The 25,864-nt window shown below is 43.5% G+C and overlaps 1 protein-coding gene across 1 annotated transcript; it reads left to right on the top strand.

Moving 5' to 3' along the window:
- The first annotated feature begins 3,868 nt into the window (after positions 1-3,868).
- Positions 3,869-21,251, top strand: LOC141105043 (uncharacterized). The gene is made up of 9 exons (XM_073594837.1): positions 3,869-3,979; positions 6,541-6,787; positions 6,904-6,998; positions 7,097-7,238; positions 7,483-7,580; positions 7,753-7,894; positions 10,524-11,552; positions 19,348-19,353; positions 20,628-21,251. Exons 2-9 carry the CDS (start codon positions 6,703-6,705, stop codon positions 21,197-21,199), a joined length of 2,169 nt encoding a protein of 722 aa, XP_073450938.1. The 5' UTR covers positions 3,869-3,979; positions 6,541-6,702; the 3' UTR covers positions 21,200-21,251.
- Positions 21,252-25,864: the final 4,613 nt, after the last annotated feature.

Raw genomic sequence — 25,864 nt, forward strand, 5'->3', positions numbered from 1 at the left:
AGGGAACTCTTAAAGGGGTTGTAAAGGTACGTGTTTTTTCACCTTAATGCATCCTATGCATTAGGGTGAAAAAACACCTGGCAGTCACCGCCCCCCCGTTCCTGCTCTAATTCATCCCAAAGGTGTTCTATCGGGTTGAAGTCAAGTTCCTCCACCCCAAACTCGCTCATCCATGTCTTTATGGACTTTGCTTTGTGCACTGGTGTGCAGTCATGTTGGAACAGGAAGGGGCCATCCCCAAACTGTTCCCACAAAGTTGGGAACATGAAATTGTCCAAAATGTCTTGGTATGCTGACGCCTTAATGCCACACACAATCGGATTTTTCGCCAACAAAACCGTGGATTTTTGTTCGAAGGTTGTTGGTTTAAACTTGTCCTGCATACACACAGTCACACAAATGTTGGCCAAAAATTCTGAACGTGAGAACGCGGTGACGTACAAGACGTATGACGAGCCAAGAAAAAGGAAGTTCAATAGCCAGTGCGGCTCCTTCTGCTCGATTCCGAGCATGCTTGGACTTTTGTGCATCGGACTCGATCAGACTTTTCGACAATAAGTTTTGTTGGCTGAAAATTTGAGAACCTGCTCTCAAACATTTGTTGGTGGAAATTCCAACAGCAAATGTCTGATGGAGCATACGCATGGTCGGACTTTCCGACAACAAGCTCACATCGAACTTTTCGACCGCATGTACACCGCATAAGAGTTCCGTTCATTGGAATTAAGGGACCAGGCCCAACCCCTGAAAAAAACAACCCCACACCATAAGGTCCCACTTGTGGCTTGCATACCATCTCTTGTTAAGCAACGAGTAAACATCCTTGTGTATATATACGAATAGAAATGCTGTGCCACCTAATTACCAAGATACTCTGTGAATGATCTAACATACAAGCATCACTCAATGGATAAACACTATACAAAGAAAATATCTCTCATGAATTCCCATATTACATAAAAGTCCTCATATTCTTTACATTTCACCATGTGTATTACATCAAACTTCTTATCCAATATATCCTTCAAACTTGTGCTCTGTGACTCCCAGCACCGGTTGTGCATGTGCTCACCTCTATGTATAGTCCTGCAAAGATTTAGGTCACAGTGGCCCTTCCCTTTAGGGATACCATCCAAACTCCATTCAGATGTTTTTATTGTTGTCTTTCTTCCTTTTTTAAATACAATGGTGATGATGTTTAAACACTCGGTAGGAAAAAAGTGTAGAGTCCCACTGAGAGCTCGGGCTCAGCACATCCTCCATTCTGCAAATGATTTTACAAGACGTAGGGGACCCTCATTGTGTGGTAAAACTTAAAACCACTTTTATTAGTTTACACTTGCACTTACAGGAATAAAAAAATCAAGAGTCATTTCAAAAAGACATTGGGGCCACGGCTCCTGCGTCACTTCTTATTACGGCTGTCCCGCACGTCACCCGGCAACACTGAAATGTGTTAAATGTGACGCTCTGAACATGTTATAGAAGGGGAACCTGTCCTTTAAGTGTGCCTCTGTTTCTGTTCCCATGGGGACCACATGGGACATTTCAGACAAACCAGTGGTTCTCAACCTCAGTCCTCAAGTACCGCCAACAGGTCATGTTTGCAGGTTTTCCTTTATCTTGCACAGGTGCTTTAAATCAGAGTCAACGGATTGGTATTTTGGACAGCTATTTTTTTTATCCAAGAGAAATTCCTAAAACATGGCCTGTTGGGGGAACTGGAGGACAGGGTTGAGAACCACTGATGTAGACCACAGTATTTATATTCAAATCGTTATCTCATCTGGAATGCACAGACAGGAAGTAATGTAAGCTACAGACAGGAAGTGAGGTTATGTATAGGAAGTTCCGGGTGAGAGGCGAGTCAGGAGGAAGTATAGCGGAGACATTGCTGGAACTGGCAGCAGAGGAGGTAATAAGATATTATTTTATATTTACATCCAGTAACCCCCCCCCCGTCATGTCCGTCCTCTTCCTCCATATTAACTATGATGTCTGGTATGGTTGATAGGCCAGATAAACATATAAATATTTACTAAACTGTCCATCCAGAGCCTTTGGTTTATAGACCGGATACATCCTAAATATAGAGCCATTTATCCAACTGTCCATCCAGAGCCTCTGGTTTATAGACCGGATACATCCTAAATATAGAACCATTTATCCAACTGTCCATCCAGAGCCTCTGGTTTATAGACCAGATACATCCTAAATATAGAGCCATTTATTCAACTGTCCATCCAGAGCCTCTGGTTTACAGACCAGATACATCCTAAATAAAGTACCTTTTTTCCAACTGTCCATCCAGATCCTCTGGTTTATAAACCAGATACATGAGACTTGCTTGATGCCGCCCTCTTGGATGTGATGTCAGTAGACTTTCAAGTAACACTCTATAGCAGTTTTTCTCAACATCAGTCCTCAAGTACACCCAACAGAACATGTTTTTTTGCGATTTTTTTTTTTTTTTTTTTCCCTTAGATATAATAGCTATCATAATGCCGAGCCACTGACATTGATTTAAAGCACCTGTCCAAGGTAAAGGGAAACCTGAAAACATGACCTGTTGGGGGTTATTGAGGACTGAGGTTGGGCAGAGCACCGCTCTATAGTATTCATCTGCGCTCCTCCCCAGCAGTTATAGGAAAGATTACATAGCGGGGTATACCTCCAAATGAAATATTCTAGAACGAGGGGCACCCAAGGGAGAAGAGGATCTGTGATGTGTCTACAGCCAAAAGTGGGGGTGTTTAAGTTACATTGAATACTGGGTGTGTGACCCCCCCCCCCAGTAGCTGTCCCCATTTTGGTATCTTCTCCCCCCAATGGCTGTCCTGTTATTCATTCACAGTGTTCTCTACATGGGAAAACAATAAGTCCGGACATCCTTTGCGGCAGCCTTTGTAGTTCTCAGTGTACTACCAGAGCACTATTGATCACTCTAGGTCAGTGATGGCGAACCTTGGCACTCCAGATGTTTTGGAACTACATTTCCCATGATGCTACAATACACTGCAGCGTGCACGAGCATCGTGGGAAATGTAGTTTCAAAACATCTGGGGTGCCAAGGTTCGCCATCACTGCTCTAGGTAATTCACCGAGCTGCCTGCCCATACCGGAAGTACGGACATACAGTATTCAGGACCGTGGCATTATACCCTCCATCTGCTGATTGTGGGTGCAATGCATTACAGGTCCCTAACAAAAATAAATAAATAATAAATGCATATTTTTTTTGCCTGCGAGAAAATGTGCATTCATTATTTTTATGTAGAAGTGAACTTATCCTTTTAAGATGGTTACAGGATCTGATCGTTCTTATGTTATTTAACCATTGCAGTGTTATCTTATAATATTCACATACTGAAAGCATACAGAACTCCTCCTTTAATGACATCACTCTCAAGGTGGAGATTCCATACCTCCCAACTTTTTGAGATGGGAATGAGGGACACCTATCAGCAAAAGTATCCAGGCATAGGACACACCCCCTTGCCATGCCCCTTAAACATGATTGGTTAAACCCACAAGTGCTTTTTTTACCACTACTATTCCTTTTATATTGGCTTTTGGAATTTACAAAAACAGCCATTCAGAAATCAGATGAAACGTTTAGCGCTGAAAAACCCTTTTTGATAGATAAAAAGTGCATTTTATATACATCTATATAGATCAGACCAAAATGAGGGGACAGAGGGACATTGCTCCAAATCAGGGACAGTCCCTCGAAATCAGGGACAGTTGGGAGCTATGCAATTCATGGTGGTACACAGAGGCAAGAGATACTGAATTGGACAGATGCAGAAATTTAGAAACAGGAAGTGATGTTACAACTGGGGTGGAAGTAATAGACAGACAGGAAATGAGGTCTCTTATGAACAGGAAGTAATGTAGAGGCATAAACAGGAAGTTCCGGGTGAGAGGTGAGTCGGGAGGGAGTAGAGAGGAGACATTGCTGGAACTGGCAGCAGAGGAGGTAATAAGATCTTATTTTATATTTACATCCAGTAACCCCCCCCCGTCATGTCCGTCCTCTTCTTCCATAGTCACTGCGATGTCCTTTATCTCCAACAGATGCTTATATACGCGCGCATATGTGTGTGTATATATATTTATAATCAATACAGAAACATAACCTCCCTATAGAGCTACGTATTCCACTTTCCTGGCGCCTCCATGACAGCATACACATACGCACGCTGCCATGGATAGGCACCAGGAAAGGAAAGTTACGGAAAGGTAACGATTCAGTTTTCTATTAATATGAGTGGTCTGTGGCCCTAGGGCCAAATGCGGCCCTTTGCTTGCCTTTATACGGCCCTTGAGGCATAATTCCTGCCACTGACACCAACAATGAGGCTAGGGTGGCCCCCTCATCCCTTTTAAACCTGAAAACATATGAATTACACGGGTTCTGAGGCTAATTAAATGCAGATAAGGCACCAAATGACTTTAATTACCTCCTTAATCAGCCACAGAACCCGTGTAATTAATATGTGTTCGGGTTTAAAGTAGGGTTGCCACCTTTTCTTTAAGCCAAACCCGAACACTTTAGCAACCTGGGACACCTTCAGGTGCCCCAAGGAGAGTAGTAATGCGGTGCGCATAGCGTGCCACAGCAAAATGTGGATGTGGCCAAATTGCTCTTGCTGGTATCATCACCCTGCCCCCCCAGTGATGCCGAACCTGCCCCCCCAGACAGCTGCCCACAGATCCCTGATGGCAACAGATTTGTGTGTGACTATCTTGGTTACTTGGGGAGCCACAGCCCGGTCTGTATAATGTGTCCGGGTGTAAGCCAGCCTGAAACCTGGATGCATGATTCAAAACCTGGACTGTCCGGGTGAATCCCGGACAGGTGGCAACCCTAGTTTAAAGGGATGAGGTGGCAACCCTAAATGAGGCACTATTTCTTCCGCTGACACCCACGATGGGTTGTAACTTCTTCCACTGACAACTAAAATAGGGCACTATTTCTCCCCCCCTAATACCAAAGATCAGCATTGTTTACTTCCACTGGCATAAGTCTGGCACCCTTAAAGTTTGAAGGACAGTAAACCGGCCCTTTCTTCAGAAAGTTTGGAGACCCTCGCACTATATGGACATATGATGTCTCCATAAATAGAACTTCTCACTACCTTAATCCTATTAAAAAAAAAAATACATATATATATATATATATATATATAATTGAAAAACACACACGCGCATAGAAAGGTTTTTGTTTGTTTTATTTACAATTTTGGGTATTGTACATTTTTTTTCGTTTTCTCTTATGATTTTCATGCCAAATATATCGGTTTATATTAACACAAGACCGACACAGTTCCCTCACGTTTGGACAGAGGATTTACAATGAATCTGTACTTGTCTATGAGTTCTAATGACCAGCGAGGCCGTTATATGATCTGTCTACAGAGATCATAGTCTTGTATGGATCATATGATCTCATCAATGAGGATGGAGGAAGACCCGAGTCACATGACCGAGGGGATATTACATTTCAGCTAAAGCCTAACTAGTCTTAAAAATGCTCCCTCCCCCTATCCCCTATTGTATGCTGACAAACCTGTGTAAAAAAAAGATGTATATACTTGCCTATTTTCAGCCTCCTCTGATCCGGTCAGGTGATCCGCTCACCTGTGTCAGCTGGCGGAAGCTGCAGGGGAGAGGAGACCGCCCACAATGGCTGCACCATGGGAGCCTATGGGTGATGTGATGGCTCCCAGCTTTCACAGTATTTGTTGGGCGCTTTCTCTATTCCTCTACAGCAGACGCTAGCTGACACAGGATCACATGACCGGGCTGAAAAAAAGTTAAGTATATAAATCTTTCTTACGCAGGTTTTAGCTAAAAGTCTCCTTTAAACCCCCCACGCTGGAGATCATCTGCCGGCTCACCAAAGAGGTGAGGAGAATTCTGGGAGGTCACATGACATCACTCTTATCTCTATTAATAAAACACAGACCTGACCAGAGAGGTGAGGAGGATTCTGGGAGGTCACATGACATCACTCTTATCTCTATTAATAAAACACAGACCTGACCGGAGAGGTGAGGAGGATTCTGGGAGGTCACATGACATCACTCTTATCTCTATTAATAAAACGCAGACCTGACCTGATAGGTGAGGAGGATTCTGGGAGGTCGCATTACATCACTCTTATCTCTATTAATAAAACGTAGACCTGACTGGAGAGGTGAGGAGGATGCTGGGAGGTCACATGACATCACTCTTATCTCTATTAATAAAACATAGACCTGACCAGAGAGGTAAGGAGGATGCTGGGAGGTCATATGACATCACTCTTATCTCTATTAATAAAACATAGACCTGACCAGAGAGGTAAGGAGGATGCTGGGAGGTCATATGACATCACTCTTATCTCTATTAATAAAACATAGACCTGACCGGAGAGGTGAGGAGGATTCTGGGAGGTCACATGACATCACTACTAATAAAACACAGACCTGACCAGAGAGGTAAGGAGGATGCTGGGGAGGTCACATGACATTATTGTTGCTTTTTTCAATCCAGAGTTGTTCTCTGGTGAAGTCTGGAAACCATTTAACCATCACAGTGCCTTCACCTCACTCCCTGAAACCCAAGAGAACAATACCAAGAAGATTCTAGAAGTCACCAACAATGTCATTGAGCTGCTGACAACAGTGGTGTCAGGATGTCACTGTCTATTTCTCCATGGAGGAGTGGGAGTATTTAGAAGGACAGAAGGATCCCTACAAGGATGTCATGATGGAGAATCAGCCGTCCCTCACATCACCGGGTAAGAGGAGACTTTATTGCAAAGGAGAGAGCAGTACAGAGGGTCCAGATAGATCCCCCATCATCTGATAAACACATAGAAACAATATATTCAATCAGTTTGTGTTTTTCTTACAGCTGGATCCAGTAATGGGAACCCACCAGAGAGATGTCCCCGTCCTCGGTATTCCCGGAATTCCACACAGGAAGGTCACACCATCCCTCACCATCAGGTAGGTGGGAAATTACTCTAGACTTTATGAGATTACACTCTTCTCTCATTTTATTGGTCCTCACATTTAAAGTTTTTTTTTTCTTTTTGTTGGTTTAGCACGAAGAGCAGATGTTTGTAAAAATTGTTGTTAAAGAGGAAGAGGAGGAGATGGCTGTAATGGGTTATCAGGAGTCTACGGAGGAAGTTGGGATGATGGCGACAACTAAAGAAGAGGAATCTTCTCTAGATATCAGCACAGGTGAGTAATGAATACTAAATACAGAAACTGTTCAAGTATATAGTTTGATGATTGGGGATCTGTAGACCTTCACCTCAGGTAATACGATGTCTACAAGGACGTCATGACCAAGAATCAGCCACCCCTCATATCACTGGGTAAGAGGAGACTTTATTGTAAAGGAGAGAGCATTCCACCTAGATCCCCCATCATCTGATAAACACATAGAAACAATGTATTCAGTCAGTGTGTGTGTTTCCTACAGATGGATCCAGTAATGAGAACTCACCAGAGAGATGTTCCAGTCCTCTGTATTCCTGGGATTCCACACAGGAAGATCACACCATCCCTCACCATCATCAGGTAGGTGAACTCATGTGGAGCACAAAATAATTCTGAATTAGTGAGATTAAATTCCTCTATGTAGTCTCTTGTTTTAATGCTTACTGCTACACCTGAAGTGCCGCGTTTGCTGTCTTTTAAATCTGCCTGGAATTCAGCTTTAATAGATGTGTTCTATTATTTTGGGGTTTAGGGTGAAGAACGGATTAATATAAAAGTTGTAGTTAAAGAAGAAGAAGTAGAGACGTATGTGGGGGGTGATCAGCCGTCCACGGAGGAGGTTGGGATGATTACAAAAAGTGAACAGACAGAAATGTCTCTACTTATCAACAGAGGTAAGTAACAGACACTATGGAGAAAACAGGTCACTATCTCATTTTACTTCTGAGTATAATAATTGTAGTTTAAGTTAAAATGTTATATAGGAGGAGAGGGAACGGTGGTGGCCAGTGATGAAGGTTCTGTAGGTAGGGGCAGCTTGGCACTTGGTGAACCCTACTGAGCGGATGGGTCCCTAACTTAGGGCCTGCTGCAGAACCGAACCCTCCTAGGGACTGTGCCTGGAACCAGAGTGTGCTAGGCCTCACAATGTAAGTGTGTTAGTTCCCCTCTTTGTCTTCGGGTTGGATACGGTAAAGTGTTGTGAAGTGCTAGTGGAGGAGAATCAGTGCTCACTGATATGTGTTCATGTTCATGTTACTTCTGAGTATAATTATTGTAGTAAGGAAAAATGTTAGATAATTCTCAGATCTTCACATCATCCTATAGCCAGGTGCTAAAAGATTAAATGTGTGTTTTGCCTAATAAAGGGTTAATGTGTGATGTGTGAAGGGTTAACACTTGGTGCTGTGATGTGCCTTCCCCTGCATGTGTCACTTCCTGCTTCTGTGTCTTCCCACTGAATGTGTCACTTACTGTTTCTGTGCCTTCCCCTGCATGTGTCACTTCTTGCTTCTGTGCCTTCCCCTGCATGTATCACTTCCTGCTTCTGAAGGGATATATGTAGGAGGTAACGGACCTCGGGGTCTGTCCGTGTATGTGAGGTGATCAGTGAGGACGCTGCAAAGATGTGAACTGAACTGTATGGTGGAGGCTTAGAGGGATCCCGGGTTGCGTTCTTCCTACAGCATGATGACTTCTCTGGTTAAACTCCACGTGACGCATTGCATCCATAGTGGGACTTCTTCAGCCCCCTGAAGAAGTCCTGCTACAGATGCAACGCATCAGGTGGAGTTTAACCAGTGAAGTCATCACGCTGTAGGAAGAGTGCAGCACCACTTGCTCTGCAGAGCTAAACAGGTTTTGTGCTATCTCTTTTATTTTTTGTTTTTGTTGCCACTAATGTATGGCATCATTAAAAGTAGGGGAGTTGTTCACACAGTGGGGGAGATTTACTAAAACTGGAGCACTCAGAATTTGGTGCAGCTGTGCATGGTAGCCAATCAGTTTCTAACTTCAGCTTGTTCAATCAAGCTTTGGCAATTAAACCTGGAAGCTGATTAGTTACTATGCACAATTGCATCACATTTTGTGTGCACAAGTTTTAGTTAATCTCCCCCAGTGTGTATAAATCTGACAAGCTGACTGGTGGCTGCCAGGCAGAAGCGATCTGGTGGCTATTTTAAAGCTGTATTGTTTCCATGTGTGTAAAAAAAATCCAGCACTGGAAAAACAAAAATTAAAGCAGCAGTAAACAGTGCGACAACACAGAATAGCAATATAAAAGTAATAAACTGCGCTAAATACTCATTACGTTATATAAAACGTTATTTAGATGAAAAATTGAATTGAATGTCAAACACTAAAGTCCAAACTTCCGGATCACCCCAATGCTTCAACATAAACTAAATTGATTCACAGTCCAAGCACCATAAGAGTAAGTTGCCCTTACCAGAACACCAATAAATTGAACGGATAGCTTAAACCCAGCCAGGGCCTTTGTGATGGAAACCGGTCTGTTCTGTCCAGGTTCAGGTTGTAATTCCTTCAGTTTATTACCGGAGGAGAAAAATAACAAAAAAGCTGGCCATAGTGTAGTATGGTTATATATGTATATGGACATACAAACGTACCAACACCCTGGTGTGCACACAAAAACAAAGGGTGATATCCCACCACAGTGGCTGTAAAGTGTGCTTACCGACTCCCAATGGTCACTAGGCTCTATATCCCACTAGGAATCCATTGATAGGTGACAGGAATTGAATAGTTCGCCCTCTATAGCCAGGAAATCCATATCCTCAGTACATGACCCAAAAAGGAGATAAACTGACCATAGTGTAATATATTCAGGGAACGTTTTAATAAATAAAGTATTGCACTTACAAACAGAAGGTTGAATTCGCATGGATAGTATAAAAGACGCCGGCCGGCATAAAAACACAAAGCGGAGCTCGTCCTCCTTCCTGGTCACGTGGTAGCGTCACTACGTGCTTCCATGCTCCCCCTTCCCCTGTGCACTCCTGCCATGTTTTACACCACCTGTGAGCCCATGGACCCCATGATGGGTGTTGCCGGGTAGAGGGGAAGGAGACTAGGGGAAGGAGACCTGTGAATGTTAATTCGCTGATCTCTCCTCCCTAGTAAGAACCTGGAAGTGATTTGAATTACATCACTTCCGGGTCTGGTTGTGTCTTTTCCCAGACATTGTGGTTGGGAAAGAAGCTAATGGAGTGCAGTTTTTATTTTATTACCTTCAATGGAAGGAAGACAAGACATTAGGGGTCAAGGAGACCCCGGATGTCCCACTAAAGGGTTGGTTTACCTTTAGAGAAAAAATGTAAAAGTCAGCTAACACTGGACAAGTTGTATATAGACTCAGCGTGAACTGATTTTTATTGGACTTTGAGTGGATCCCAGCTAGAGATCGACATTTCTACATATTCCAGTGATGAGGTGGTAGAGCTCTAGAACAGTTATTTGTGATCTACTGACATATATTTTTTTTACATTTCTTTCCATCAGATGGATGTTATGCCAGGAATACCTCAGAGAGACATCTTCTATTATCTGCTGATTGTAAGTCAGAAGATAATGTCATCACACAGGATCCTCCAGGAGGGAATCCAAATACACAAAACATACATCACAGACCTTCCTGTCCGGAGACATCAATGGATCCCTCTGATCAGGGGGAATCTTCTCATCAATCACATACTATGATTGCAAATATCCATTTAAGATCTCACACTGCAGCTAGATCAACAGATCCTTCTAATCCCAAGAAATCTTCTGAAGGAGTTCAACGGGGTGAGACTCTATTCTCATGTTCAGAGTGTGAGAAATGTTTCACAAAAAAAGGAGACCTGACTGAACATCGGAAAGCTCACACGAAACGTACTTTCTCTTGTTCAGAGTGCGGCAAATGTTTCAAACAGAAATGTACCCTTCTTAGACACCAACAAGTTCACACAGACGAGCGTCCCCATTCATGTTCAGTGTGTGGGAAATGTTTTAAACAGAAATGCAACTTCCTTCGACACCAGAAACTTCACACGGGCGAGCGTCCCTATCCATGTTCAGATTGCGAGAAATCTTTCATTTGTAAAGGAGACCTTGTTACACACCAGAGAACTCACACGGGTGAGCGTCCTTATTCATGTTCACAGTGCGAGAAATCTTTCATTTGTAAGGGAGATCTTGTTAAACACCAGAGAAGTCACAGGGGTGGGCCTCGCTATTTACGTTCAGAGCACGGGAAATCTTTCTCTAAAGAAGACAAGTCTAGGCGTTCCTATTCATGTTCGGAGTGCGGGAAATCCTTTACTCAGAAAGGACACCTTGAAAAACACGAGAGAATTCACACGGGTGAGCGTCCCTATTCATGTACAGAGTGCGAGAAATCTTTCACTCAGAAAGGAGACCTTGTTAGACACCAGAGAATTCACATGGGGGAGCGTCCTTATTCATGTTCAGAATGCGGGAAGTCCTTCATTCAGAAAGGACACCTTGATAAACACCAAAGAATTCACAACGGTGAGCATCCATACCTGTGTTCAATGTGCGGGAAATCTTTCTCTGAGAAACAGGTACTTCTTAGACACCTAAAAATTCACATGGGTTAGTGTCCTTATTTATGTTCCGAGTGTGGAAATTCTTTCACTCTGAAAGGACACCTAGTTGAACACCAGAGAATTCACATGGGTTAACTTCCTTATTCGTGTATTGGGTGAAGAAAGCTTTATTACACATCAGAGAAGAGACGCTGTACAGAGTCCTCAATGCCTACCGACTGCGGGAAATGTTTTACAGACAAACAAAGTCTAATTAGACTTCAGAGGTAAAGTAGCTGCTGATTCTTTTGGCAAATGTACGACAGCTTTTACTGGATGAAACTGATCAATATTTTCCATAGAAAAACTGGAAGGACATTTTTTTTTGTAAAGAAGTACTGTACATTCTGGAGAAACTTAAAATAAATATTGATGGAGTGTGATAGGCCGAGTCTTCTCGTGGCTTCTTGTATTTCTTGGAGACGCCAATGGTTGGATGTGCCTGCTACAGTTTCTGCCCACCTTTTGTGGTATTCCCATTACTCTTTTTTTCATTTTGCACACTTTAAAATAAAAATACAATATGCAGAGTGTGGTAGCCCCTTAAAATAGGTGATGGGGCTACATAAACATATAAGCATACCAAGGAACAATTGTAACCCATATGAGCCTCAAATTCTTCAAAGCAGCAGATAGGCCAAGTGATACAGTGCACATCACTGTTCATTAGTGGCATGGAGAAAATATTTGATATTTTAGGGTGGTGGTTTAATAATAATATGCCCATAAGGAGTACATTCTAGTACTACAGTCTTCATATGAACCAGTACTGAGCTATTTAACACTTGCATAGATATCCATATAAATTGTCCAATCTGTGGGTAACAAAATGGCAATTGTGACAGCAGGTGGGAAAAACATTAACCCTAATAAAGAATACATGGAGCAACAAGCTAGCAATACAAGGACAATTTTATTAATACATGGCAAGATGCGAGCAATGGTAGCAATACATCGGCAATAAAATGCAGGAACAATAACTGGAGCCTGGTCTCCCTGTTATTTTTGTGTTCTTCTTAAAAGCATGTATATGGATCTAGGCTACTGGACCTTCTTACACAGGTGGTCAGTGCAGGAAGACTTCCTTAAACTGGTGCTTATTAGAACGTTCCACTGATGGTCAATTGTGGAAAAGCGCACTTACACACAAATCAAAAGAACGCTGCAGTAAACATATTGGAAGGACTCGGCAAGAAAAGGTACTGCAGCTGAGGGTTGAGCTGTCAGAGAATGTAGTGTGGATGGTGGAGGAGAGCTGTAGGAGAATATAGTGTGGATGGTGAGGGGGGGGCTGTCAGAGAATGTAGTGTGGATGGTGGAGGAGAGCTGTCGGAGAATGTAGTGTGGATGGTGGGAGGAGATCTGTCGGAGAATGTAGTGTGGATGGTGGAGGAGAGCTGTTGGAGAATGTAGTGTGGATGGTGGAGGAGATCTGTCGGAGAATGTAGTGTGGATGGTGGGAGGAGATCTGTCGGAGAATGTAGTGTGGATGGTGGAAGAGAGCTGTCGGAGAATGTAGTGTGGATGGTGGGAGGAGAACTGTCGGAGAATGTAGTGTAGATGGTGGAGGAGATCTGTCGGAGAATGTAGTGTGGATGGAGGAGGAGAGCTGTCGAAGAATGTAGTGTGGATGGTGGAGGAGATCTGTCGAAGAATGTAGTGTGGATGGTGGGAGGAGAACTGTCAGAGAATGTAGTGTGGATGGTGGAGGAGAGCTGTCGGAGAATATAGTGTGGATGGTGGAGGAGAGCTGTCGGAAAATGTAGTATGGACAGGGGGGGGAGCACTGTCAGAGAATGTAGTGTGGATTGTGGAGGAGAGCTGTGGAAGGAGAGCTGTCGGAGAATGTAGTGTGAATGGTGGTGGGAAGCTGTCAGAGAATGTAGTGTGAATGGTGGAGGAGAGCTATCAGAGAATGTAGTGTGGATGGTGGAGGAGAGCTGTCGGAGAATGTAGTGTGGATGGTGGGGGAGAGCTGTCAGAGAATGTAGTGTGGATGGTGGAGGAGAGCTGTCGGAGAATGTAGTGTGGATGGTGGAGGGGAGCTGTTGGAGAATGTAGTGTGGATGGTGGGAGGAGAACTGTCGGAGAATGTAGTGTAGATGGTGGAGGAGAGCTGTCGGAGAATGTAGTGTGGATGGTGGAGGAGATCTGTCGGAGAATGTAGTGTGGATGGTGGAGGAGAGCTGTCGGAGAATGTAGTGTGGATGGTGGGAGGAGAGCTGTCGGAGAATGTAGTGTGGATGGTGGAGGAGATCTGTCGGAGAATGTAGTGTGGATGGTGGAGGAGAGCTGTCAGGGAATGTAGTGTGGATGGTGGAAGAGAGCTGTCGGAGAATGCAGTGTGGATTGTGGAGGAGAGCTTATATATCTGAGGGCGCGGCCACCCATTGACGTAACCGGGTGGCCCCGCCCCCCTCTGACGCCACGGGGAAGCCCCCATGGCGTCAGAGGGGGCGGGGTCACCCAGTTACTTTACCGGGTGGCCCCACCCTCAGTTATATAAGAACAGCCACAGAGAAGACGCATCAGTCGGTGGGAGCCTCCCATGGAGGCGGATCGGTTGCAGATTTTTTTTGTTTTTGTTTTTTTCGGTCCGTTGGGCGGCATGAACTTACATCGTGGGACATTTTTATTTTTTTGTTTTTTAATAAAGGACTTGTCCAAAGCTGGTTCTTTGGACACTTTTGTGTGAAATGGTGGGTGTACGATTGGGTACCCCATTACCAATTCACACAGCGGGGGAGGCTGGGATCTGGGGGTCCCCTTGTTAAAGGGGGCTTCCAGATTCTGATAAGCCCCCCCACACGCATACCCCCACAACCACAAAAGGTTGTGGGGATGAGGCCCTTGTCCCCATCAACATGGGGACAAGGTGTTATGGGGTCAGACCCCAAAGCACCCTCCCCATGTTGAGGGCATGTGGCCTGCGGCCTGCCAGGTTGCGTGCTCGGATAAGGGTATGGTATGGATTTTGGGGGGGGCCCTACGCCATTTTTAAAAAAATTTTGGTGCAGGGTTCCCCTTAAAATCCATACCAGACCCATCTGGTATGGATTTTGGGGGGACCCCTACGCCATTTTGTTTTGAAATTTGGTGCAGGGTTCCCCGCGATCAGCTTTACCTGACAATGTTTCCCTTAGACATGTTATTTTGCTGTGGTGCTGTTCTAAACATGGGAAATATGCGCAACTTTGCAGGCATTCTAGACACCCCCCAGGCACAATATTAAAAGGAATATTTAATTTTTATTGTTTCACTTTAAGCATTAAAAAAAATCACTGTTCCTGAAAAAAATTTTTTTGCATTGATACATGCCCCCTGGGGCAAGACCCAAGTCCCCAAACACTTTTTATGACAATAACTTGCATATAAGCCTTTAAAATTAGCACTTTTGATTTTTCATGTTCGCTTTAACGGTGTTCATGTGTTCTGACAAATTTTTTGCCTGTTCGCATGTTCTGCTGCAAACCGAACAGGAGGGTGTTTGGCTCATCCCTAATCCTAAATATAGAGCCATTCATCCAACTGTCTATCCAGAACCTCTACTTTATAGTCCAGATACATCTTAAATATAGAGGCATTTATATAAGTGCCATCCAGAGCCTCTGGATGGCAAAAATAGACAGGACTCCCCCTTTAATGACATTACTGTAAAGGTGGCGATCTTTTCCTATTATATCCAGTGGAACATGGAGACAGGAAGTGTGTGATTGTACAGACACAGGAAGTGATACTACAACTGGGGAGGAAGTGATGTCAAGTACAGACAGGAAGTGATGTATGGGTCTGAAAAGCAAGTTCCGGGTGAGAGGTGAGTTAGGAGGAAGTGGAGAGGAGACCTTGCTGGAACTGGCAGCAGAGGAGGTAATAAGATCCTATTTTATATTTACACCCAGTAACCCACCGTCATGTCCGTCCTCTTCCTCCATAGTCACTGTGATGTCTATTAGCTCTCCAACAGATGTTGATATATACACACTAATGCCATTATATATAATATAATCGATGAAGAAATATAACATACTATATATACCGTATATAGAGAGAGAGAGAGCCAGTATAAATAACTCTCTACTGGTCTATGAGTTCTAATGACCAGTGAGGGTGCTATATTATCTGTCTACAGAGATCAGAGTCTTATATGGATCACATCAGTGAGGATGAAGGAGGATCCGAGTCACATGACTGGTAGGAAATTATTGACCTGCCAAATGCTCACAATTCTAGATGGGCTCAATCGCGTTGGGGGATTAGGGTTGCCACAAGTCTGGAATTCATCCGGACTGTCCAGGTTTTGAATAATGTGTCCGTGTTTCAGACGATCTGAAACCCGGACACAATATTCAAAATGGACTGTGATTCACTAAGTAAAACAACCACCGAGTGCATTGGTCCCATCCCCATACACAAACAGGAGCAGAGAGATGGTTTGATCTGCTCCTTCTCCCACCCCTACCCCTCTGTCTTCCCACCTACACTCCAATCCCTGGTGTTCTGTGCCTCAGGAAAGGGATGTGTGGGCTGGAAATTTGAAGCTCAGCAACCGGCAGATACATCGTGGATGAAAGGTGTCGATGCCTGATCCTCTATCCTTGGGTGACTGAGCTTGCCATCCAGTGTCTGTGACTGAAGTCTCCCCTCTCCCTCCCTTCTCTCTCCTGCCTCCAAGTGAATGAGTACACTAAGGTAAGGGGGACTCAAATGTGAGGGGTGCCCTGTGGACTCAGTTGTAAAGGGAGCTTTGGGAACCCTAATTTTAGGGGGAATGCTGGGAACTCTGATGTAAGTGGAAGGTTTGGTGAGCAGACCCCCCCCCCAACATCAGAGTTCCTCTTTACACCAGAGATGTTTTTTGTTTTTTTTACCAAAGACATGTAGCAAATACATTTTGGCCTAAATTTATGAAGAAATTTGAATTAATTTTTTTTATAACAGAAAGTAGGAAAGGTATTCAACATTTTCAGTGTTTTTTTTGTTTATATAATAAAATATATGAATAATATAATTATAATAATTAATATAATTAAAAACCAGAGGTCAAGTGGAATTCTAACTAAAGCCTAACGAGTCTTAAAAATGTCCCCCCCCCCCCCCCCAAACCCATATTAACTATTCTATGTAAAAAAGATGTACACCCATTTTCAATCCGCTCTGGTATAGTCATGTGATCCAGTTCCCCTGTGTCAGCTGCCGGTGGTTGAAAGGGATAGGACGGAACGCCTGACATGACATCACTCATCTCTATTAATAAAACACAGACCTGACCGGAGAGGTGAGGAGGATTCTGGGAGGTCACATGACATCACTCTTATCTCTATTAATAAAACACTGACCTGACGGGAGAGGTGAGGAGGATTCTGGGAGGTCACATGACATTATTGTGGCTCTTTCAATGCAGTTTTCCTCTGGTGAAATCCGGTGACCATTTAACTATTACAGTTCCTTCAACTCATTTCCTGAAACGCAATAGAAACCATGAGAAAAAGATTCTAGAAGTCACCAAGAAGATCATCAAGCTGCTGACAGAAGAGGTGAGCGGTGCCGGGAATTCTGGGACATTATCCAGTAACAGACAAGGGATGTGTCTGGATGGTGACTGTATCATTGTGTGTGTCAGGTTCCTATAAGGTGTCAGGATGTCACTGTCTATTTCTCCATGGAGGAGTGGGAGTATTTAGAAGAACACAAGGATCTCTACAAGGATGTCATGATGGAGAATCAGCCGCCCCTCACGTCACCGGGTAAGAGGAGACTTTATTGTAAAGGAGAGAGCAGTACGGAGGGGTCCACCTAGATCCCCCATCATCTGATAAACACATAGAAACAATGTATTCAGTCAGTGTGTGTGTTTCCTACAGATGGATCCAGTAATCGGAACCCACCAGAGAGATGTCCTCATCCTCTGTATTCCTGGAATTATACACATGAAGGTCACACCATCCCTCGCCACCTTCAAGTAGGTGGGACTGAACAAATAGAATTCAAATAGAATCCAAATCTATGACAGGACATTCCTCTTTGTAATCTCTTGTTCATTTTTACAAATATATTCTGTTAACTGTGGGGTTTAGGGTGAAGAACTGAAAGACATCAAAGGTGAGATTAAAGAGGAAGAAGAAGAGACGTTGATGAGTGGAGCTCAGCAGTCTATGGAGGAGGGTGGTCCTATGTATTCCTGGGATTCCACACAGGAAGGTCACACCATTCCTCCCCATCATCAGGTAGATGGGAAGAACATAAAAGTGACTCTAGACTGTATGAGATTACACTCTTCTCTAGCCTATTGGTCTTCACATTTTTATATTTTATTTTCTTTTTGTTAGTATGAAGGACAGATGTATGTGAAAGCTGAGCTTAAAGAGGAGGAAGAAGAGATGACTGTGACAACTAAAGAGGAGGAACCTTCTCTAGATATCAGGACAGGTTAGTAATGAATACTAAATACAGAAACTGTTCAAGAATATAGATTAGTGATTGAGGATCTGTAGACCTTCACATCGGGTAATATGATGTCTACAAGGATGTCATGATGGAGAATCAGCCGCCCCTCACATCACCGGGTAAGAGGAGACTTTGTTGTAAAGGAGAGAGCAGTACGGAGGCTCCACCTAGATCCCCCATCATCTGATAAACACATAGAAACAATGTATTCAGGCAGTGTGTGTGTTTCCTACAGATGGATCCAGTAATGGGAACCCACCAGAGAGATGTCCCCGTCCTCTGTATTCCCGGGATTCCACACAGGAAGGTCACACCATCCCTCACCATCATCAGGTAGGTGGGATTGAGCATGTAGACCTAAAAATGTATTCTAAGCTATGAGATTACATTCTTCGATGTATTCTCATTTTAATACTTCTACATCCAAAGTACAACCTGTGCTCCTTGCACAACTCATCCCCATTTCCCATTAATAGATGTTTTCTACTATTTTGGGGTTTAGGGTGAAGAACTGATTAAAATAAAAGTCGAGGTTAAAGACGAAGAAGGGGAGCCATATGTGGGGGGTGATCAGCCGCCCACGGAGGAGGTCTGGATAAATATGAAGAGTGAACAGGAAGAAATTTCTCTACCTATCAATAAAAGTAAGTAACAGACAATATGGAGGAAACAGGTCACAGTCTCATTTTACTTCTGAGTATAAGGTTTGTAGTTTTAAAGTAAATGTTAGATAATTAATGGTGGAGGAAAATGGCGAAGGTTCTGTTGGTAGGGGTAGCTTGGCACTTGGCAAACCCTACTGAATGACTGGGTCCCTAAATTAGAGCCAGTGTGGTGGTTCCCCTCTATGCCTTCGGTATGGATATGGTGAAGTGCACAGTGTTGTGAAGAGCTAGTGGAGGACAAATCAGTGCTCAGTGCTATTCCACCCTTATGAACTGAGCAGCTGGTGTTAATATTAACACCACTAAAGATCCTTTTGAAGCACATGCTAGCTATGATCCATTTATACTCTTTCTAAAGGAAGGTCCAGAAAGTCAATTATTTGATCAACAGAACAGAAGCACTGAGCAATACAAGAAATGTGTTGGACTTGTGGTGATATCCGCGACACAAATATCCATGAATAGTTTATACAGAGTTGTCACAGATACTGGTGCACCAGTGTATTCAAGTGTATATACTAAGTGCTATCTCCTTTAACCTTTCGCTGCTAATAATGTATGGCATGAGTCGGCAGCAGGGGGGTTTACACTCAGTGTGTATAAACCTGACACGAAAACTGCTCTCAGGTGGAAGCAATTGGATGGCTGTATTGCTTGCACGCTACCCCATCACCACATGCATTCCCACCGAATTTCAATATAATTTCATGTTCTCAACAAACATGGTGGAGATACTGTACACCAAATGAAAAGTCCATCTCCATTCCTCAATATAACGTCATGTTCCCAACAAATGAGGAGGAGATACTGTACACCATATGAAAGGTCCATCTCCATTCCTCAATATAATGTCATGTGCCCAACAAATGAGGAGATACTGTACACCATATGAAAGGTCCATGTCCATTCCTCAATATATTGTCATGTTCTTAACAAATGAGGAAGAGATACTGTACACCATATGAAAGTTCCATCTTCATTCCTCAATATAAAGTCATGTTCCCAACAAATGAGGAGATACTGTACACCATATGAGAGGTCTATCTCCATTCCTCAATATAATGTCGATTTCCCAACAAATGAGGAGGAGATACTGTACACCATATGAAAGGTCCATCTCCATTCCTCAATATAACGTCATGTTCCCAACAAATGAGGAGAAGATACTGTACACCATATGAAAGGTCCATCTCCATTCGTCAATATAATGTCATGTTCCCAACAAATGAGGAGGAGATACTGTACACCATATGAAAGGTCCATCTCCATTGCTCAATATAACGACATATTCCCAACAAATGAGGAGGAGATACTGTACACCATTTTTTTTTAGAAAAGTGTTCATGTTGGAGTCCATATATGATCTACAAATTCTTTATAGTTTAAAATACAGGCAAATTCAGGCAATCCAATGTAGTAACAAACCCCCCTTTTTCGCAAATGAAGCCTTAGTCATAGCTATTTAATCTTAAAGATTTTTCAGATCATATATGGACTCGGTGTGAACACATTTCTGGTTGATTTTGGAGGGAGAACAGGAGCCCAGCTGTGAGATCGGCATTTCCACTTATTCCACCGACGGGGATGTAGAGCAAAAACGCCAGTTATTTGTAAACTACTAACATTTCTAACTTTTTTTTTCTGCCCAACAGATGTAGGTGACATCAGGAATACCCTGGAGAGACATCTTCTATTATCTGCAGATTGTAACACAGAAGATAATGTCATCACACAGGATCCTCCAGGAGGAAATCCTAATAGACAAAATATACATCACAGACCTTCCTGTCCGGAGACATCAATGGATCCCTCTGATCAGGGGGAATCTTCTCATCAATCACATACTATGATTGCAAATATCCATTTAACATCTCACATTGAGTGTAAGAATGCCTATTCATGTTCAGAGTGTGGAAAATCTTTCACTCAGAAAGCAAACCTTGTGCAACACCAGAGAATTCACACGGGTGAGCGTCCTTATTCATGTTTAGAGTGCGGGAAATCTTTCACTCAGAAAGGAAACCTTGTGCAACACCAGAGAATTCACACGGGTGAACGTCCCTATTTGTGTCCAGAGTGCGGGAAATCGTTCACCCAGAAAGGAGACCTTGATAAACACCTGAGAATTCACACTGTTGCACGCCCTTATTCATGTTTAGAGTGCGGGAAATCTTTCACTGAGAAACAGGTACTTCTTAGACATCAAAGAATTCACACAGGTGAACGTCCCTATTCATGTTCAGAGTGCAAAAAATCTTTCACATTGAGAGGAAACCTGGTTGAACACTTGAGAATTCACACAGGTGAACGTCCTTATACATGTTCAGAGTGCGGGAAATCTTTTGCACTAAAAGGAAACCTAGTTGAACACCTGAGAATTCACACGGGTGAGCATCCTTATTCATGTTCAGAGTGCGGGAAATCTTTCACACGAAAAGGAAACCTAGTTGAACACCTGAGAATTCACATGGAAAAATGAGGCATGAACGTGAGGGGAGGGTTGCCAGAGAATGTAGTGTGGATGGTGGGAGGAGAGCTGACGGAGAATGTAGTGTGGATGGTGGAGGAGAGCTGTCGGAGAATGTAGTGTGGGTGGTGGGAGGAGAGCTGTCAGAGAATGTAGTGTGGGCGGTGGAGGAGAGCTGTCGGAGAATGTAGTGTGGAGGAGAGCTGTCGGAGAATGTAGTGTAGGTGGTAGAGGAGAACTGTGGGAGAATGTAGTGTGGATGGTGGAGGAAAGCTGTTGGAGAATGTAGTGTGGATGGTGGAGGAGAGCTGTCGGAGAATGTAGTGTGGGCAGTGGAGGAAAGCTGTCAGAGAATGTAGTGTGGATGGTGGAGAAGAGCTGTCGTGGAATGTAGTGTGGATGGTGGAGGAGAGCTGTCAGAGAATGTAGTATGGATGGTGGAGGAGAGCTGTCAGAGAACATAGTGTGGATGGTGGAGGAGAGCTGTCAGAAAGTGGATGGTGGAGGAGGCAACACATCCACACCTTAGCAGATCGCCCTCTTGGTTTCCCAATTTCTTTTCAGTGCTTCCCAGTATTGTCTCCATGACTAGTGTCCTTCCAGCTCCAATGTGCCTCAGTGGTTCCCAGTGTCATCAGTCATTCCAGCCTTGTGATCCCTGTGTACTCTAGCCTTTGATCCCTTAGCTGTATAATTGGGTTAGTCATAGGACTGCAACCTGGATAACGCATGCAGCCTAACATTTCTACCTGTAGGAGTTCTGTTGATGGCCAGGTGGTAACTTAGGCTCTGCATCTTGGCCCTTCTCAGGGCCCTCAGCACCACTAATGAAGCAGGCATGCTGAAATCTCTGTTTCTACTTTGTAGCCTTTGCCAACATCTTCCCAGCTGGTACAACTAAGTCCTGCTCACCCATCTGTGCCTAGAGGGAGCAGATTCCCAAATCCTGACAGTGTGGATGGGGCAGAGCTCCTAGGGAGTGTAGAACAGCGTTGGAAAATGAGGTATAAAACAGAGAGAATGTAGAAACTGTTTAGTGATGTGGACAGTGCTGAGAGAATGTGTGGTGGGATGTAGACACTGATGATAAAGGAATATCTCTACCAGGGTTTGGTTGTTATTGAGGGATCAATGTGTGCGCTGGGGACTTTTTTTGCATTGCAGTATAAAACCCCAGAAGAGATTGGATCTAATAAGAGCTGCATATTCTTTCCTAGCATATTCATTCCTGGTGATAGAGTCCTCCAGCACTGTAGGTGAAAAGTATAATATCTAATATAAAGTAAAATAATTTTATAGTGATGTCGAATGTGTAAATTTGCTATGAAGGTGCATGCCCAATATTAAATAAATGAGTCTTGTGTATACTGGTAATCGTCTTAAAACATTGTCAAAACTTCTTATATGTAAGCACCTCCTGCCCCTGGTTGTTGGCTTTTGAATCCCCAAAAAGAAGGAAGTAGAGAGACAGAAAGTTTTACCCACATGTCCCATCGATGCAGCTAAATCTTGGAACAGAAGAGACTATTATATACTATTAGGGAGGGACTAAAGTGCAGAGTAGATAGGCTGAGTTCCATTGCCACACCACAGTTTTTGCTGGTGAGAAGTTCCATTTCAGGCTGGTTGGACAGTTGGAATCTGTATCAGTTGGAGGATACAGTATGTGCACAATTCCACCAGGACTCCTATTGGGTCCTTTACTTGTTTGTACATTGGATGTATGTACTGATATTCATCTCTTCTTTTAAAAAAGCTTGTATTATTTCTATGCTGGTGTAAATCTATGTGCTTATGGTTAATGTTATATCAAAGATTCAGCTCCCATTGACTTCACTGTGGTTCAAATTCGAGGTCCAAAGTTCAGTAACATTTGCCGAACCTGCAATGATTAACAGCCAGGCACGTTCAGCTCACCCATGTATGGTAAAACAAAAGGGTGAAAAACAAAGTAAAATTGATGCACAAATTTATAAAGCACACACTATATATATATATATATATATATATATATATATATATATATATATATATATATATATATATATAAATAATTTATTTACAGGCATGTGCATATTCAGACAGCAGAGGGTAGCAGATCCCTACTTCATCATCTCTTTGATTTGTATCATTATCATTGTTGGCAGACATACCATTTGGGGGCTATATCATACTGGAGGATAAATCTTAATTTTTACTCATGCTCATTTGACTACATGTAATGGGTGTCACGTTGTTCTGGTAAGTAGGACGGTTGCCTAATTATCGTTGGAAGACAGCACTTGTTCCTCACAGCAATTAAGAATACTCCACTTTTCACTTGGATTGAAGAATTTGGTTGTGGTTTATGGACTTTATTTGTTATATCACTTTGTGATTTTTGAGCGCGGTATGAAATTCATTTATATATAATTTTCCTTATTAGAGAAAAGACATTGTTGACTCCCCCTGTCATGTCTGTCCTCTTCCTCCATAGTCACTGTGACGCATTTTATCTCCAGCAGATACTACATATACATATAGAAGGATATAAAAATGTGACTCTGATATTATTTTACCTTTACCACCTTTCCTGTGACAGAAAACAGAACCTTATCCACCATCACTTCTGTCACCAATGTAAAACAAAATGGAGAATTCAGGAATAGAAGAGCCGAGGAGAGCCAGACACCTCACAGCCATCACCTCAGCGTTCCCGCTTAGCACCTCCTCCACTGCCATTGGCTGCACTCCCTTCACACCAACCAATCATAGGGCAGGATCACAGTCACTGGGTAGATTCTGTTCTCCACAGAGACTCTTCAGATCTGTCCGCTGTAATTGACTGCCCTCCCTTCCACAGGAACCAATCACAGGGCAGGATCAGAGTTATCACAGAGACTCGCCTCAGACCTCAAAACAGTCACACACTATTATACATTTCTATAGCTCTGACATATACCACAGTGCTGTACAGAGAACACTGAGCCAGTCACATCAGTCTCTGTACCAGAGGAGCTTACACTCTAATGTCCCCTCCCCCACAGTCACACACTATTATTATTATATATTTATATAGCTCTGACATATACCGCATTGCTGTACAGAGAGCACTGAACCAGTCACATCAGTCTCTGCACCAGAGGAGCTTCTCCAACAGGTGGTGCTGTTGGCTCACTCTGTTGTGATCTCAGCTGAGAGAAGCAGCAAGCCTGGGCCTGTCCTGCAGGCTTTTCCCAGGCAAGTATGGACCATATTGGGGAAGACGAAGGTGGAGGCTCTCCAGAGGCACTGAGGCCTACTCCATGTGCTCAAGCTGCAATGGCACCCGGGCCTGTTCCTATGTAAGAGGAGTCCTTAAGGACTTTCCTGAGATTTCTGCTATAAAGATAGAGATTGCACCTGCCAACAGATCCTTGCAATCGGCAGGGAATGCAGGGCGAGATGGCTTGTATCCAGGCAGAGAAAACTCTGCTGGCTGCGAGGAGTCCCACATGGGCACTAACAGTGCAGAGCAGGAATTGAAACTGCAGCAGGGCCGTATGAACGCTGAAACAGCTTGGTGTTTTTTTCAAAACGGAAGACCTTACTTGATGACGGGACTGCTGGTACTTCTGGGACTATGGTGAGATGGACTGTTGTGCTGGAGGGGAGGAGGGAGGATCAAGTGGTAGGTAATTTACCAAACCAGATTTCAGAGGTTCCTATGCAGCCAGTTAATGTGTCATCTGTCCCGGGTAGGAGCTATGCTAGGGCTGTGTCGGGACAAAGTCCTGCTGGTGGCGGAAGGGAGCCAGTTGTGCGACTTTCACCTATCGCACCTTCCTCCATTAAACGCAGGAATGTGGTACAGCTCAGGTGGGAAGAAGGAGACATTCCACCTATCAGGAGGGTGGTTGTGGATAAGATTCTAGCCATGGGATTTAAGGCGGAGGGTATTTTTGCTCTTATCAGTCCGGATGGTTCCTATGAATATGATTTGTCATTTGTGCATCCAGAATCGCTGGATCTGTTTTGGGAGCGGTATAAGCATGTGTATATGGGGGCCAGCCGGACTGGAATGGGTTTGTCCCCAAAGTTGTCTCAAGACAGCCCTTGATTAAGAATGTGACTAATCTCAGAAGGAATGAGTCTATACCCCCTGAGGATTTATGGGTCTGGGGTTTTCTTTACTTGCTCATGTAAGCACGCTTGTTTTTGTTTAGTTGTTGTTTATTTTTGTGTAAATGTTTTTAATAATGAGCTGTATGTTTGTATGATTTTTTAATAAACAAAAATTTAAACTCTAATGTCCCCTCCCCCACAGACACAGTCAGTTGGGAAATTATGTCTTTCTGTGGGGCATCCAGGAAGGAATGTAAATTACATAGGGAATGCTGTCTGGGAAGGGGAAGGGGGCAGACAGGAAGTGATGTAACCTACAGACAGGAAGTTCTGGGTGAGAGGTGAGTCGGGAGGAAGTAGAGAGGAGACATTGTTGGAACTGGCAGCAGAGAAGGTAAAAAGATCTTATTTTATATTTACATCCAGTAACCCCCCCGTCATGTCCGTCCTCTTCCTCCATAGTCACTGTGATGTCTTTTATCTCTAGCAAATGATGATACACACATATATACCCTGTATGTGGAATATATACACAGTAAAACCTTGGATTGCGTTCCAGAAACATGCTTGTAATCCAAAGCACTTGTATATCAA

This window comes from Aquarana catesbeiana, linkage group LG08 (assembly GCF_042186555.1).
Source record: "Aquarana catesbeiana isolate 2022-GZ linkage group LG08, ASM4218655v1, whole genome shotgun sequence".
NCBI classification, from domain to species: domain Eukaryota; kingdom Metazoa; phylum Chordata; class Amphibia; order Anura; family Ranidae; genus Aquarana; species Aquarana catesbeiana.